Source organism: Echinops telfairi, unplaced genomic scaffold, assembly GCF_000313985.2.
Source record: "Echinops telfairi isolate 266 unplaced genomic scaffold, ASM31398v2 ScPeMD7_7404;HRSCAF=8442, whole genome shotgun sequence".
Taxonomy (NCBI): Eukaryota; Metazoa; Chordata; class Mammalia; order Afrosoricida; family Tenrecidae; genus Echinops; species Echinops telfairi.
In genome coordinates, this window is record NW_022111304.1 from 2036857 (window position 1) to 2052341 (window position 15485).

The following is a 15485-nucleotide window of genomic DNA, read 5'->3' on the forward strand; positions in this document are numbered from 1 at the left end:
CTTTGTCTGTTGTCTTCCTCTCTCTTCCCACCCCCCCCACAGATACAAAAGAACTTCATAGCTTTGTTCTCCTTAAAACGACTTCCCCCCACTAACCTCCTCTGGTGCATTTTCAATGCAAAAGGCCTAAGGAAGGAGGGGGGGAAGGAAGAGGAGAAGGAGGAGAATTGGCTTAAAAAGCTCTCTCTTTCCTTTTTTCTTTTCCTCATTTCCCCTGAAATTCACCCAAACCAGACCGTCGCACCTAGCATTATATAATTTTCGCAGCTTTTTTCCTCAAAAAATAAATACCCCCCCCAAAAAAAAACCTTAAAAGAAAGAAAGAAAAAAACAAAACCCAAAACAACCAGCAGGTACCATGCTAAGACCACATCACATGCTTTAAAGGGCCCTTAACAGTGGAAGGGAGAGACGGGCAGGGGCTTGTTTATCTGTTTTTGTCTGTTTGGAATTGACAAGGGACAAGGTGGGAGGAAGAGAGAAAAGAACCAAAATATATATTTATATATATATTAAATTCTATAAATAAGAGTCAATTTGTGTGTGAGGGGAGGGTCGGGGGGCACGGGGTGGGGGCGGGGGTGTGAGTTATGTTTTATAACCTGGTGATATCCTCTGCCCGTGGCTGCTCCGGCGGCGTGGCGCTCTGGGAGTGGTCTTCGGAAGTGCCCGGGGTGGCTGCTGAGAGGGTGCTGGGTGCAGCGCCGGCCGGGGGCGCTGACCTGACTTTGGTGTTTGGGAGTCGGTGGTCTTTCTTCCATTTCATGCGACGGTTTTGGAACCAGATTTTGATCTGCCTCTCAGAGAGGCACAGCGAGTGGGCGATCTCGATCCTTCTCCTCCGGGTCAGGTAGCGGTTGTAATGAAACTCTTTCTCTAATTCCAGGACTTGCTGCCGGGTGTAGGCTGTCCTCGAGCGCTTGGGTTCCCCTCCGTTATAATTGGGGTTCACTGGGAAGGAGGGGGAGGGGGGGGAAAGCAAATCGTGGGGTTCAGAGGCAGCAGGCTCCCCGCACCCCCACCCTCACCCCATCCTCAGCCCTGTGGAGCAGGAGGAGGGGGTGGTGGAAATAAAGTCATCAAGCTAAATGGGTTATAAAGAAGTTGAAGGAAGCTGGAGACTTTGTAGTGTAATAAGAGGGGAATCCTCATTGTAACGACACTGAATTATTTATGCGCCCTTAGAAAGCGAGCATAGTTTTCACACATACATAACAGATCGTAGCACATGGCTCGGACTGCCCAGAGTAGCTAAGCCATAAAATTTATGGGGGATGTAATTACCCATTCTCGCTCGTAAATCCAGTTCAATTGTGCTAACCCAGAGTCGCTCCTGGAGAGAGAGGGGGAAGGAGAGAAAGGAGGACGGGGGCCGGAGGGGCCCGGGAGGGTGGGGAGCGCTGGGGGACAGGGGAGGGAGGGGGAGAGCAAAAAGCAAAGTTGCCTACCCGTGCTAACGTGGATTTTTTTCATCCATGGGTAGACTATGGGTTGCTTGCTGGCGGCGCTGGAGGGATGGTCGGGGGCTGGCTGGCTGCAGGCTGGCGGGGCTGGGGACGGGGAGGCGGAGGCGCCTGAGAGAGGCGCCGGTTCGCAGAGCGGCTGCGATTTCTCGGGGTGGTGGTGGCCCGCCTGGGCCGGCCCGTGGCCTCGCGAATTGCCCGGCCCCTGGAGGCTGGTGCAGCTATACTGGCGCTCAGGGTAGCTAGGGCGCGGAGGCGGTGGTGGGTACAGCTCCTGGTGGTGATGCTGGAATCCCGATTCCCTGGTCCGGCCGTAATATTCCGGACTGTGTTCAGGGATGTAGCTATTTTGCGAATATTCTTCGCATGGAGGAAATTTCGGATCGATGTAGTTAGAGTCCATCAAATACGAGCTCATGATCATTAATTTCTGGAGTGGAAAATAATTTTTCTCGCTTTGTCGTTTTTCTGCTCCATAAAGCCCTCCTACTAGCTAGCGACCCTGTAAAGTTACTTTCACCATGTGACTCCGCCGGCCAATCACACGGAGCAACCCAGTCCCCGGATAAGGAACCGAATCGCTTTATTCAAAATGTATCCAATTTTTTTTTTGTGGTGGTGGTGGTGATGATGCTGATATTGGTGGGGATGATGTGGGGATAGCTGGCGGGGATTGGGGTGGCCCCAGTGCACACGCCGCCAGACTGACAACCCTCCCCTGCAGAACGGGGTGGGGAGCCCCCAGCTCCCTTCCAAAGCCTAGGCTTGGGGAAGGGGATCTGTCGGGAAGCTGTGATTCGGCCCCAGTCCAGGGTCTCCTTGCAGGCCTCCGGTGAGCCCCGGTGGGCCTTGGCTTCTGAGCGCTTCCAGGGGTCTCCATTCGTGGCGATCGTGTCTCAGTCTGTGGAGGTCACCGGACAGCGCCCCTCTTTCGCAGGAAGAGGAAGTTGTAAAAGGACTGGAGTGGAGGTTGGATGGGGAGGGGTCCAGGCTGAGCCAAGAGGCTAGAGAGCCTGGGGTGACAACCCCCCCCCACCCCAGCCAAGGATACCAGAGTTCAGTCCCCATCCCTATACACACTCACCCAACCCTCTGGCCTTGGGGCCTGGCGAGGCAGGGTCCCAGGTGGGCGGACAGGTAGAGGCAGCTGGATGCAAATGATGCTGACGTCATGCCTGGATGTGTGGGGGTTGAGCCCCCGGCTGAAGAAAGACAGGAAGTGGTTGGAAAAGGCAGCTCCGGTAGCCTAGCTTTGCCCTGGTGGCCTCAGGCCCTCCCGGACCCAGCGGAGGGCAGAGGATCACACGTGCTACTTGCCTCAGGGTGAATTCTGCGATCCTACCCGGTCTACAGCCTCTGCCAAGTACCCAAGGCTGCCTCAAAGAGAGCTCCCTGCCAGGCATCGATGCCTCCCCTCCCCGACCCCCGGTGCCCAGCCAGGGCCTGAGAGCTCTTCTTTCTCCAGCCACACAGAGTGCAGGCCTGCCAGGAGAGAGGCCTGAGCGAGCAGAGGCTGCTTCCGGCCAGGGAGTGTAGCCATGTAACACGTGTGTTTACATGTAAACACGCATCCCCAAGGGCCAACTTCAGGCTGCCTTCCAAAAGCTGAGGGGTAAACTCACTAAGCTGGGGAGCAGCGCAGGCCTCTGCGAGCTCTTTCATCCCCCCCCACCCCTGCTGTCACACATCTACAGGATGTGATTTGGGGAGGGGGTGGCAGGGCGATAGAGCACGATGGGGGGCATAAGAAGAGCTGCTCCCCCGAACACTCTCTCTCTGGCCAGGGGTGGTCACATCATGCCACCATTTCCAATTAACTGATCTTCTATTACTCAGAGGTAGAGGTTGGGGGAGGGGGGAGGGGGCTCGGAGGGGAGAGCCCTGGGAGGGAGGGAGTCCCCTTGTTGTACTTGATAACAATTATAGTTTAAAATCATAGCTTGCCGGGGCTCGGCTATATTTTACTTGATAACAATAAAAGTGACACATAAAGTTAACTGTTTATGTTTTATTTATTAGACTAAATCTGCCAGCGGTGGTAGGAGCGCTTGCCTCGTCGCTCCGGCTTTTATAGGGCTGTAAAACGTCATAAATCAGTCTCGCGGAATCGCCCGCGCTCTTTGTGTCGGCTGCGGCGCAGGACTGGCGGCCGCTGGCTGCCTGCGCCCTCCTTTCCACGAAAAGTCGTAATGTGATTTTTTTCCCCCCTCTGATTTTATTATTATGATCGCCGCCGTGATTAGTCAATCCACCTTTAATTCGCCGCCCTACGCTGCCTCCTCCCAGCCCAGCCTGGTTGACACTTGAATAAGTACCTTTTAAAACGGCATAACAACTATTTGAGGGTTTAATTAGAACATCTGCAATTAAGGGAATGAGGAGGGGAAAGGGAAAGAAAGGGAAAGAGGGAAAAAAGCCCTAGAGAAAAGGAGAGGCTGAAGGCGGGTGCCTCCCAGCCCTTCCCTCACCAACTTGGGTTGTGGGAAAGGGTCCCCTCTTTCAAATTAGGGGCTCACCCTGAGGATTGGCTGGGAGGGCAGCGGGGCCACGGGCGATGCCGAAGGAGACCGAGCCTTGGCTCGGGTCCCCGGCCTCTGGCCTTGTTCCTAAGCTTCCGACCCCACTCACCTCTGGCACCACGAAGGGCGCCTGACTGGGGAAGAGCCTGCGCTTGGGGGTGGGGAGTCCCTGGATACCCTCTTCTACGGAGGACAGCGCCCCGCCCCTACTGCCACCGCTGGGTAAGGGAACTGTAATACCCCGGAGACATCTTTTAGGGGAGAATCCTAGTTTTCCCAAATTGGTTGGAACCCTTGCCCACTCCTGTCGGGCCCTCTTGCCACCAGACGGGCTGGGGCTGGGGTTTGGATGGAAGAGGAAATTGAGACTGTGAGTGAGGGGGGGAGAGGGGGAGGAGGCGAAGCAGGGGTGCTGCTTGGTAGGAAGTGGTTTGGAGTTGTGTGAGGGTGGTTTTATTTGTTTGTTTGTTTGCTGGCTATTTCTTGGCAAATGTTTGTGGGGGGCGTTGGTGATAACTTCTTGGGAGAGGGCAAAGGACAACTGATGTTGGATTCTGGATGGGACTACAAGAAGAGACTCTAAACCGCAGCTCCGTGGGGCGGGCTGGAGCTCCAGGAGAGCTCAGGTAAGGTAGGGGGAAGGTTAATGAGTGGGGCAAAACTTCCCACCCCACCCCCAATCTCCTTTCTGGGCCTGCACCTGGATGTTAGCTGTCCCACCCCTTCCCAGCCTGGAATGTTCTCCTGCCCACCTGGATAGGTGAACTTTCGGCCTGGCTTCTCTCCTCCTGGCCTTCACTCCCTGCTTCTGCCAGATCTACCCGGCCTCTACCCTCTTGTCTTCTATCTGCTCACCCTTTGGGGCTTGCTAGGGAGCCTGTCCCAGAGCATAGCCCATTGCACACCTTTTCCCACCAGGTTTCTGATCACCTGCAGGTGGGTTGAAGGTGATGGCGTAGAAAGCCTACTCCTTACCAGCATGTGTGGGCAGACACAGAGGGACACTGCAATTGAATGTCAAGTCGGTCTTTGGTACCTATGGTTAACATCAAAATACATATATATGCGTTCATATGATTTATGTTTATTAATATGGTAAATGCATCTTCCTGCAGCCATAAATACGTGGCGTTCTCATTCCAGGTTTGCACAGCTAACTCAACATGCACATTCAGAAAGGGAGAGCTTAGAGATTACCCCAAATGTGCCCACACTCACCTTCACCATCTACAGAGAACTCTTTTGGTGATCCTAGATAGCCTAATATCAAGGAATGATTCACATGGGTAAATAGCAAAAAATACCCCACCACCCATGTACATAAAATATTTTCACCTGCCTATTATCACAAGGATGGAAATAAAATCTTTTTCCAGGGCTCTTGCACTTAGCACTGGCTTAATTGGGATGGGGTTACTAAAGCACCCCTGGCCTGAGATGAATCCTCAAATGTGGGGCTGTCCTCTTTTGTGCTTCCCGCTCTTGCCTCCCTTTTGCCAGCCCAAGGATCCACACCACCTCTGCTGTCTCCCACCCTGCTCTGCCTCAATTTTATTTTTATTTTTTCTGACCCCCATTTTTGCCAGCACCCAAACATTCTACACACACACATACTCTCTCTCTCCAAACACACACTCACACTCTCCTCTGAATCTCAATCTGGTTTCTCTTTCGGAAACACGTTTCAGTACAAAGCTCTTTCCTTCTGACACTGCTGAAGAAAAATATGTGTCCATTGTGTGCAAGGCCTTATTGTGCCCAGATTACCATACTGACCGTTGGATAACCCATATTCCTCCCCTCCCCAGGAACAAGCTGCCGGCTGAGCCCTAAGCAGCTCTAAGGATAGATTCTGGGCTGTGTTAAAACCTCACCTCCCAGGCTCCCTGAATTTTCTGGGGAAGAAAAAGAAACGAGAGAACCAATTTAGGATTTGGAGGGCAAAGGGAAATGGCAGTCATTTTTTCTCCAGCTCCGAAATGAAATGCAGGATTTCCCTTGTTTATGTTTGGGAGGGAATTGTTTTGTTTGTTTTTAGAAATTAAAAAAATGCAACATTTCCCCCCCTCTTCCTCAAATAAATCCACATTCAGATGGTATGTGACCAAGCAATTAATTTCATTTTGATTTTTTTTCTCCCAGCAACCTAAAAATCACAACTAAAGCAAGACTCATGACCCATTTTTCCCCTTTTGTGCATGTATGAGTGTGTGTGTGTGTGTGTGTATACATATGTGTGTATGTGTCTGTTTTTGTCCCTTTCCAATGTCAGCAGCAGGGCTAATGTATGCAAAAGAATATGCAAATGCTTAATTGATTTTTTTCTTAAATCTCTTGTCAATAAAAGTAATGAATTGGTCTAAAATGATTTTAATAACCCGGACGTGTCACCAGAAAATACTCAACCTTTTTTTTTCTCCTGGAATTGCTTATAGTCTCAAAAAAAGCAATCATGGAATGTTAATTTGCCCCCCTTTAAAATATTAAAGATGAATTTCTCTTGTTTGTTCATAGACCACAGGCAAGGTCCTCTCATGGATTTCCCCCGCTTTGCCTTGCCTTCCCTGGAATTCAATTTTTCTCAAATCTCGTTTAAAGTGGCTTTTTAAAAAGTGGCCGCATTTTAATATTGGTTAGACAGAGTGACCTGCATTTCACCTCGGGTGTTTGACTTGTTCCAATAGGTCACTGCCATGGGGTTATTGATGGGGAAACTCCATTGAAATTTGTCTCTTCGCAAATGGCCTTTAGATCTTCCAGCGAGTTCAATAACTAGTTATAATGTGGAAGGGGAAAAATGAAGGCCCTGGGCTAACGAATTTGATGTTTCATTTTTATGCTGGAGAAATTGTTAGTTAGAGGTTGGGTTGCCCACCCCCTTCCTTGCTCATCCCTGCCTCACTGACACCCCCCCACCCTTATCCAAAACTGCTGAATTTCATCCCCTTTAAAACTTGACTGGGCTATCTCTTCTGCCTGCCCTTTGATGCAAGCCTTAATTCTGATTACTAGAAATATTGCTGTTGGATTATTGCCTTGTGGGTGCAGGAGCCCTCCCCTTCCCAGGCTTGAACCTCAACTTTCCTCTTAGAGAGCAAGGGACTTTTTCATCTAAAGGGACCTAAAGGGTTTTGAAAGATCTTGAAACTAAGCTGACCTTAGGGCAGTTGATGGAGCCTCCCTATGCTGGCACTCCCGGGTTCCTCGGAGATGTGATTCTAGGAAGCTGGGAACCCCTCCTGGGGTTTGATGAGGGCATCTCCGAAGTGCCCTAAGCCCTTCCCAGCCTCTCCATTGCCAGAGACCCCTGTAGGACTAGACACCCTTCACCCCCTACTCCCATCTGGACCCCCAAGTCCTAGGAGAGAAAAGGCTGAGGATAACAAGGGAAGCCCACAGAGCAGGCTAGGGAGTCCTGGTCCCGCCAGGAACAGAGAGTGACCACTGGTGGAACCCTGCTCCTTCCTCAGAAGGGATCCCCTGGAAAACTGACTGTGCATTTGGGCAAATTGGATGGAGCAGAGCCCAGGAAAATGATGGGGTGATGGCTACTGGGGAAAGTTCTCCTTTTTCTGGAGTTCTTAAGAAGTGGGAAGTGGAGAGGTCAGGGAGGTCTTTAATTTATTCTCCCCAACAACCACAGTGAGCAAGGTCTGTACAGAGAACCTCTTGGTCCCTCTCTGAGCTGACCCAGGCATGCTGATCATCAGATCATCACCATTATTAACCTTCATAATGAGAAGCACATCTTCTCCTTGCAAAACAGAACTCCTTGCGTGCCTGACTTTTTTTGTCATCAAGAATTGTCCTTTTTGACCAAAAATGATTCCTTTCCCTCCCCTGCCCAAAGAGGTCCAGTTTGCTTAGCCCCAAGTCCCTCTTTTAAGAACCACCCCACTAGCCCCACCACCACTCCCAAAGCTTTGGTCCATAGCTTGACCCAGCCCGTTCTTTCCAAGGCTTGTCCTGAATCCAGCGCTGGAGAAATCAAGATAGAGGGAAATGTGGACATTTCTGAAATTGGAATGCCGCTCCCTTCCATCCCCTCAAACCCAGAGGCAGCGTCACCGTGTCACCAGGGCCTTCTGGAGCCAACGTGCCTGGCACATCCGTGGCCCTGTTGGGATCTGGGAATCAGTCCTCAATTGTATGCCACGGGGCCCATAAAAAAGGAGGAACCCCCAAAGTGGGGCACCAGCGGCTGCTGGACCGGGGACTGGGAAAAGGCACCACGCCTGCTTTTCCCAACCAAGTAAGAATCAATAGAGATCTATTAGAAACTTCCCGCTGCCCCTCCGCGCAGTCCGCCTGGCCGCCAGCCGCCGCGTCCCTGGGCGGTTCGCCCGCTTCAGTCCCCACCTTGGCTGCCTGCTCCGGACCCAGGACCCCCAACCTTCGGGCTTTATCCCCGTTGCCATTTTTAATTACTTGATTGATTTTCGCTTTGGCCTCGTTGGGACGCCTCTGCTTCCGACTGTTTAAATCCTTCGGCTCCCTTTTTGTGTCTCCGGGTCCTCCTGCCGGCCTTGATGGAGAGGCTGCATCCGGTTGCCCAGCGAGCGCCTGGCGAGGCCCGGGTCGGGGTTCCGGGCGGCTGCCTCGTTCTACATGCCAACGAAATGGTCCTCCCTCGGCTTTCCGGGGCCAGCTCGGCCGCCGACCCACCACGCTGGACGCAGACCCTGCGCTCCTGCCCACTTGCCTTTCGGGATTCAGCTGCGCTCCTTTATTCCCTGGTAGAAAACTGTTCTGTGTTCAGGGGACCACCCCAAGCCTGAGCTTACAGCTGGGCCCTGGGCATTTGTCAGTTTCTCCTCCCAGACGAAGGATGAGTGAGCCGGGCTGGCCAGAGTCCCCAGGAGGAGGCACGCAGCCTGGCTGCAGGCTGGGCGGGGGAAACTCAAGCCCCTGCCCCCTAAAGCCCTGGGCCCCCCAGCTGTAGGGGGAGAGACGTCTGGGGGTGCAAATTCGGCCACAATCTTGCCAGCTATCAGCAAGTGGGCAGGCCGAGCTGGCCGTACTGGCCAGGGTCCCCACTCCGCGGCTAGTTGGATCTGATTGTCGCTTTACAGATACAGAGAAGGCCCACATCAGGCAGCAGCCACCAAGGGCAGCGGGCAGCACCTGTGGGGGCAGCTGCTGGACACCTAGGGCCAGGAAAACGCACTGTCTAGCTCCTACATCGCTGGGATGGATGGAAGGCGAGGTGAAGAAGGGAAGGAGGAATTGTATTTTATGAGAGGCATTAACTTGGGGCTGGGAGGGGAAGGAGAAGACACAAAATAAAATAAAAGATGCCCTTTCTCCCACCTAAGCGGACTGGACCTCTTTCCCATCCTCTCCGCCCCCAACGGAAACTCTTTTTCCTCCCCAAGCCCCGGGTTTCGGGTTTCCCACTGAATCTCTCAGCTACTTACAACTAATAAACACTTCTCTGCTTGTCTCCCATGTTCTGCTTATTCTTTGATCCTTTACAACAAGCCTGCAAGGAGTTGCTAGGAGCAGTATTGTTTATAGATTATATTGTTTTCCTCACGGAGTGAAGGGACTTGGGGACTGAGGAAGGAGTTCTGCAAAACTCCAGTTGGTCACAACCTTCTTCCTTGTCCCCGACCCACAGCACCCCAACCCTGGGTGTACCCCTGCTCCCATCCGGGTCCCCCTTTTCCCTAGGCAGCCACAATGCCCGGTAAATAAAAGTCTGCCTGCCTAGTTATTAGGATTCTGAAGACGTTGGCATCTGTAGCAATCATTAGTCAAAGCCGTGGAAGCCAAAGAGCCGAGGAGTTGGACAGAAAAAATCTTGGAAATGATATACAGGAGCCGCCAAGGCATCAATCCCAGCCGATAAGCGTGCCGGCTGCTGCGAGCCAGCGAAGCCCCTTACTTGGGCCAGGGCACCCTAAGCAATTGGGGCCAGGGCACCTTCGGGTCATGTGGTGACCCTGGCATCATTTGGGCACCCTCCAGAAAAACAATTGGGGCCTTCCATGCCCTTTCCCCAAATTTCAAAGACCCACTTTGGGCAGGCGGAAATGGACCTGCCCTTGCCCCCTGAGAGTGGAGTAGCTGGGCTACAGGACTGGCCCTTTTTTTCCCCCCCTTTCTCTTTGGAGTAAGGAGCTGGCTTAGCAGGTGCCACAGGACTGGGAGGCTGGACTGGGCCCTTAGGTCACAGTGACTGCTGGAGGGAAGTGGCAGTCCCTGGAGTAGGGAGTGAGAGGCAGACAACTCAACTGGGCTGACCTACACTTGGAAATAAACTTGGAGCTGACACAATCCTTTGCTTTAATAAGCAGAGCATCCCAAAGCTATTTGTTCTCCATCTCCTCTCCATCCTCCCAGATATCTTTATAGATTGCTGAGACATATATAGGGAGGGAGGAGAGGGGAAGGATAGGTTTCAGTCCTTCTAGAGAGCGCACGTAGCCAGGTGCACTGTGGAGCCCTCTTTACGCACATGTTCAGATATATAACTTTGAAGCAGAACTGTGACGTTTATAAAGATCTCTGCATGTGCAGCTTCAGTATGTAATGACATTATGGTCTCGGACTTTTGAGTACACCTAGAGACAGTTTCCAAAATAGAGCGAGGAACACATTTGGGAACATGGTTCTTTCCAAGGGAGTAGCGGGGAGGGGGGTCTCAATATTCATGTAGATGTTTAGCGAGATCTCTATACACATCCCAACATATACATCTGGCCACCATAGAAAAATCATTAATATGCACACAATGATTCTGATGGAGAACTTTTTGGTTCACTATAGATCTATAAATCTAAAGATCTGTAAACCTGCGTTTAAATATGGAGCAGAGAGGAGGATAAAACATCCATCCTGTTATATGGACACAGAATGATCTATAAATACATTGTTACAAATACAACTCTGAGGAGGGCTGGCCTCTCGGAAAACACAGGTGTCTTTGCACCGAGCTCTGAGAATGGGGGGTTTCTCTGACTCTTGTGGCTTTGGGGTGTTCTAGCCCACAGTCTCTGGGAAATTGATGAGGACAGATAAAAAAGGTCCAGGAGCTCCTGTAATCTCTGACTTCACCCCCAGCGCACGGGGCATTTCTCTGAAGATGGATAGGAGCCCTGAAGTCTGGGGCCCCCCAAACCATCCTGGCCTGATGGAGCCCAATCTGAAGCGGTGGAGGGCTCTTTATTCACGTTTTCCTTTTACTCCCCCAGCCCTGGGCTCAGGGGAAAGGCCCTTGAGGGGCTGGGGTATCTTTAAGAGGGGAAGGCTCCGCCTAGTTAACATTATAAAATGGAGTCATTTAGGTAAAATATGGTTTTGTTTGGAGACAGCTGGGTGGAGAGAGATGTGAGAAGGCTGCAGGCTTTCACGCACAACCTTGCACATAGCTTAACCCCATGAAACCCAGTCAGGGATTTCAGAGAGAGTTTCTTCCTGTCACCAGGCCCTAGGAGGGTTTTCTCCCTGTCTCTCCCCCCTAGCTCCCGCGAAGGGCTCTCTTACACATCTGGAGCCCCCCATCTTAGCCAGAAAGGGACACTGGGATGGAGAAATGATTACAGGAAGACAATTGCCCTGGAAAAGGAGAGCCTCAGAAGTTGAAGCATCTGCCATCAGGCTGAGGTGTCCAGCAAGCCTTAAAGGAGAGTTCCACACACCGGAAAAGGTTGGGAGACCAGGCTTTGCACAGGCGAAAGGAAATGGATCCTTTACTCTAGGACCTTTTTTTGGAAAAACTCATCTGAAGAGCCCCTTTCTTATAGGAGGCACCAGCTCCAGGGGATAAGGGTGAGCCTTCATTTGCTACAGAATGATGTCCCAGCAATGTCCAGGCAGCTAGTGGAGACTTTTAGATCAAGGACTCTCTTACTGGAGGTGGAAGGTGCTAGGGCTCTAGACTCCCCTTTTTTTTCCCTCTCCTCTGGTTTCCTGGGTAAGAGAGGTGAGGAGGGTCCCCAGGTGGGCTCCCTGAGGGAAATGCAATCCAATCTAGCTGGCCAGCTAGGGGAAGAGTGATTTACAAAGCAAACCTTAGATGCTACTTCCTGAGAAGTCACCAGATCAAAACAGCCTCCTCTGGGCATTTATGACCCAGAGCTGCTCCCTACAGGAAAAGCACCCTCAATAAAAACCTTGGCCCACACCCCGTCCTCCACAGGGGGGAGGAGACACACAATCTGAAATGAAGGGCTTGACCCTTACTCCCTCCATTCACACACACACACACACACACACACACGCACACGCACACGCACACGCACACGCACACGCACTATGCACACAGGCATGATTTCCAGCCAGAAAATTGCCTTCTTAAAGAACTATTCACTTGACAAGATTGTTTTTTTCACCACTCCCCAAGCAAAGCATCAGTCTGAGGGGTTTGGCCTGGAGTTCAAAGCATCCAGCAACGGGGATTCAATTGAAAAGGGGATCTGGCATTTCTTCCCCAGATTGCCCTCCCACACACCCATTACCCAATCCAGGCCAACCAACACTGAGGGTCCCTGAGACCTCCCATCCATGGGGACCTCTGTGCCATGGTTTGGATTTCCCAAAGAGGCAGAAGGGAGGAGGCTGAAGAGGACAAGTGGTCTGTAGGTGGGCCTCCTGGGAAGAACAGGGGTGGGAGGTGAAGCTGAAAAGTCAGAGCACTCACTAGGGTCCTGAGTTCTTCCAACACCAGAATACCAGCTCTTTCATACACATTCATGCAAGTCTGCTGTAGACACGTGGCCGGGAGCTGGGGATTTCTAGAAAGTATCTGTAGCCCTGAAAGGATTCCAGTGACTGCACACACATCATCTCTGCCTGGGGTAGAACTTTCTCTACACGTGTCCTCTGTATATCAGATCCACAGCATGCCAACAGCCTTCTATTCCACCTCCCCTCCAAGGTATATGCTAAAGGTCTGGTTATCAGGGGCTAAACAAGGTCCCTAATAATCTAGCCCAACTTTCCCAAGCCCCAAACTGCATCTCCTCTGTTCCCCTCCCCACAGGGCTAGGACAGGTATTTCCCTGGTGATCTCTGTACCCCTTTTTGCCCTTCCCTTAAGTAAGCCTTAAGAATAGAATAGAGAGAGAGATTCCAGAGTAGGACTCAAAGACAAAGAGAATCCCAGGTTCCTTAGCCCACACTTTTCCTGAAGTTCCTGGAAACTCATGAGAGGAGCCAAAGGAGAAGTCAGAACCCATTGCTGTGCTGGTTACAAGGACCTAAAGCAAGAAAGGAGTAGGGAGAATGAGCCTTTCTTGGCCTTCTAGCAGCCCCGTCTCCTCCTGAAATGGAAACCTCTACCTCCAAAAGCCCGACCATGGGGGTCCTGAATCCAGATTGTCTACATTCTCTACTTCAAAGAGTTCTAGGGGTGCCACTACCACCAAGGAGGAGGTTCACAGTATGTTCTCCTTTCCCCAATAGAAGGGAACCCAGAACAAAAGCCCAGAATGACATCTCACATTTCTTCTATCAAAAAGTCAACCCCAAGCAATTGCACACAGAGAGGAAGAGTCTAGGAGACCAAGAAAGTCTACTTGGACATTAGAATGGCTTGAAACACTCTAAAGATCCCAAGGTGCCTCAGCAGAGTCAACCTCCCTCTGTGTGTCTTGTCTTTTCCCATCTTGCATGGGATCTGGTGATCTATCAAAAGAGGTCCATAGTGGAGGTGAGGGTGGGGCTCAGGCACCACCACCACCACCACCACCACCACCACCACCACACTATTCAGCATAGAAGAAGGAGGATGAGGAGCAGGAGAAGGAGAAGAGTGTACATGGTTTAAGTCTAACTCATAAAGAGGCAAAGTAAGAGCCGTGTGTTTTAACATGATTTTGAAACTGAAGGTTCAATGGTTTCTCAGAAAAGCTGTCCTCTTGATGTCTCGTGCCAATCCTTCCCAGTTGGCCTGCAGAATTGTCCCCCAAAGCACCCCCATAGAGAAGATAATCAAATGGGTTGCTGACAGTTCCAGTTCAGATTCAGAATTCCCCTCCTTTCCCTGCACCTCAGTGTCACCAGAGGAGGCCCATCAGAACTCTCCATCAGAGCAGGGGATGGATTGGGAGGAGGGAACATAGATGGAGAGACTGAGGGTGGGGGAGGAGTCTGTTTAGATATATACCAGGAGTGGGTTGGTGTAAGGCCTAGCCCAGCATGCAGATTATCACTCAGAAAGAAGTTTTCATTCCTTGCTCCTTCTGATCTGACCCACAGAAACACAAAACTAAGCCTATCCATTTACTAGCTGTGTCTGTTCATAGCTATTGACCAGGATACAGGATCACCACTTAGTCTATCATCATCTTCTTCATCATCATCATCTTATTAAATAGATACATTGACTGCCTAATAGGAAGTGTGTGTGTGTGTGTGTGTGTGTGTGTCATGTTTCTCCGTGCTCATTCCCTTTCTCAGAACTCAAAACTGGCTGAAAGGTATCCAACAAGCCAGAGGTGCAAAAGACAACTTAAAAAAACGTCTCCACACCTTTGCTTTCTTTCTCAACCACACCTGGGGGAAGTTTCACAAAGCTAGGGTCTTCTGGGGCATTTCCAAAAAGATAAACCAAAGGGGTTTCTTCTAGTTGCTACCCTGCCCCCATGAGATGAGGATCCGATAAGAAGGAAAACTCATTAAAGGTAAGTGTGTAGGGCGGGTTGCGGGTGGGGGGCTGGGGGCAGTGGCTCGCATGAACATCTTGGCCAGAATCTGAATGCAGGACAGGAGTTGATATCCACACCCGAGCCCACACTTAAAAATCCCAGAGGGGAAAAAAGTAATTACGAAAAAAATTCCAGAGAATTGAACAGGATCACGGGGGTGAACGAGAAATCCAGAGGGCACCCTCAGCACTTCAGGTCCGTGTACAATTCCCATCAAGATACAGCTTTGTCAGAATCAGAGGGTAGATGCCAAAGACCTCTCCGAACTGGTTCAGGGATGTGTGTATGGGTGAGGGGTGGGGGTGGGGGGTGACAATGGGGCATTCTCAGCATCGCTCTTCCCTTTGGTATCCGAGACGCGGAGGGAGCTAGATGGGAGGAAGAGAGGGAGAGAGGGAAAGAGGAGGGAGGGAGGGACGGAGAGGGTTGGAAGGGAAGAGGGAGACAGAGACTCAAGTACTTTTCGCGCTGATTGGTTGATGGGGGCCATGTGACCCTGCACAGCGCATGCCTGATTGGTTGCTTGACCTTTTTTCTCTCGGGTTAAAGAACTAGGAACAAAATTAAATGTTTTCCGGGTTGGCTGGGGCACCTTGGCACCTGGTTGACAGCCCATCCCCCCATCCCCTCTGGAGAAACCTCAAAATCGGAGTGCGAGACAAGAGGATGTCTGTGCGGGAAAACTCAGACTCTCAGCCCTGTGTGCATGGCTCTGTTTTTAGGTGGAATGGACAGCTGAGGGGTGCACATGGTTTTAGGGGCTGGGAGGTACGGGTATACGGTGGGCGGGGTGCTGGTGGTATTTAAATGGAACTTTTGAGCCTAGGGAACACAAAAGGGTGAGGAAGTTA

General features: G+C 51.3%; 1 protein-coding gene across 3 annotated transcripts in view; it reads right to left on the bottom strand.

Moving 5' to 3' along the window:
• Positions 1-595: 595 nt before the first annotated feature.
• Positions 596-15485, bottom strand: part of HOXC4 (homeobox C4) — a 62314-nt gene continuing 47424 nt past the window's right edge. Inside the window, exons 1-3 of one of the 3 annotated variants that reach the window (XM_004716887.3) lie at positions 2548-2690; positions 1449-2391; positions 596-951 (exon numbers count right to left, since the gene is read on the bottom strand). In XM_004716887.3, the coding sequence (XP_004716944.1) occupies positions 596-951; positions 1449-1887 (795 nt within the window). In that variant the 5' untranslated portion in view covers positions 1888-2391; positions 2548-2690. Of the gene's footprint in view, positions 952-1448; positions 2691-15485 lie in introns of those variants that run through there. The other 2 variants (XM_045296331.1, XM_045296330.1) reach the window with 2 other exon arrangements.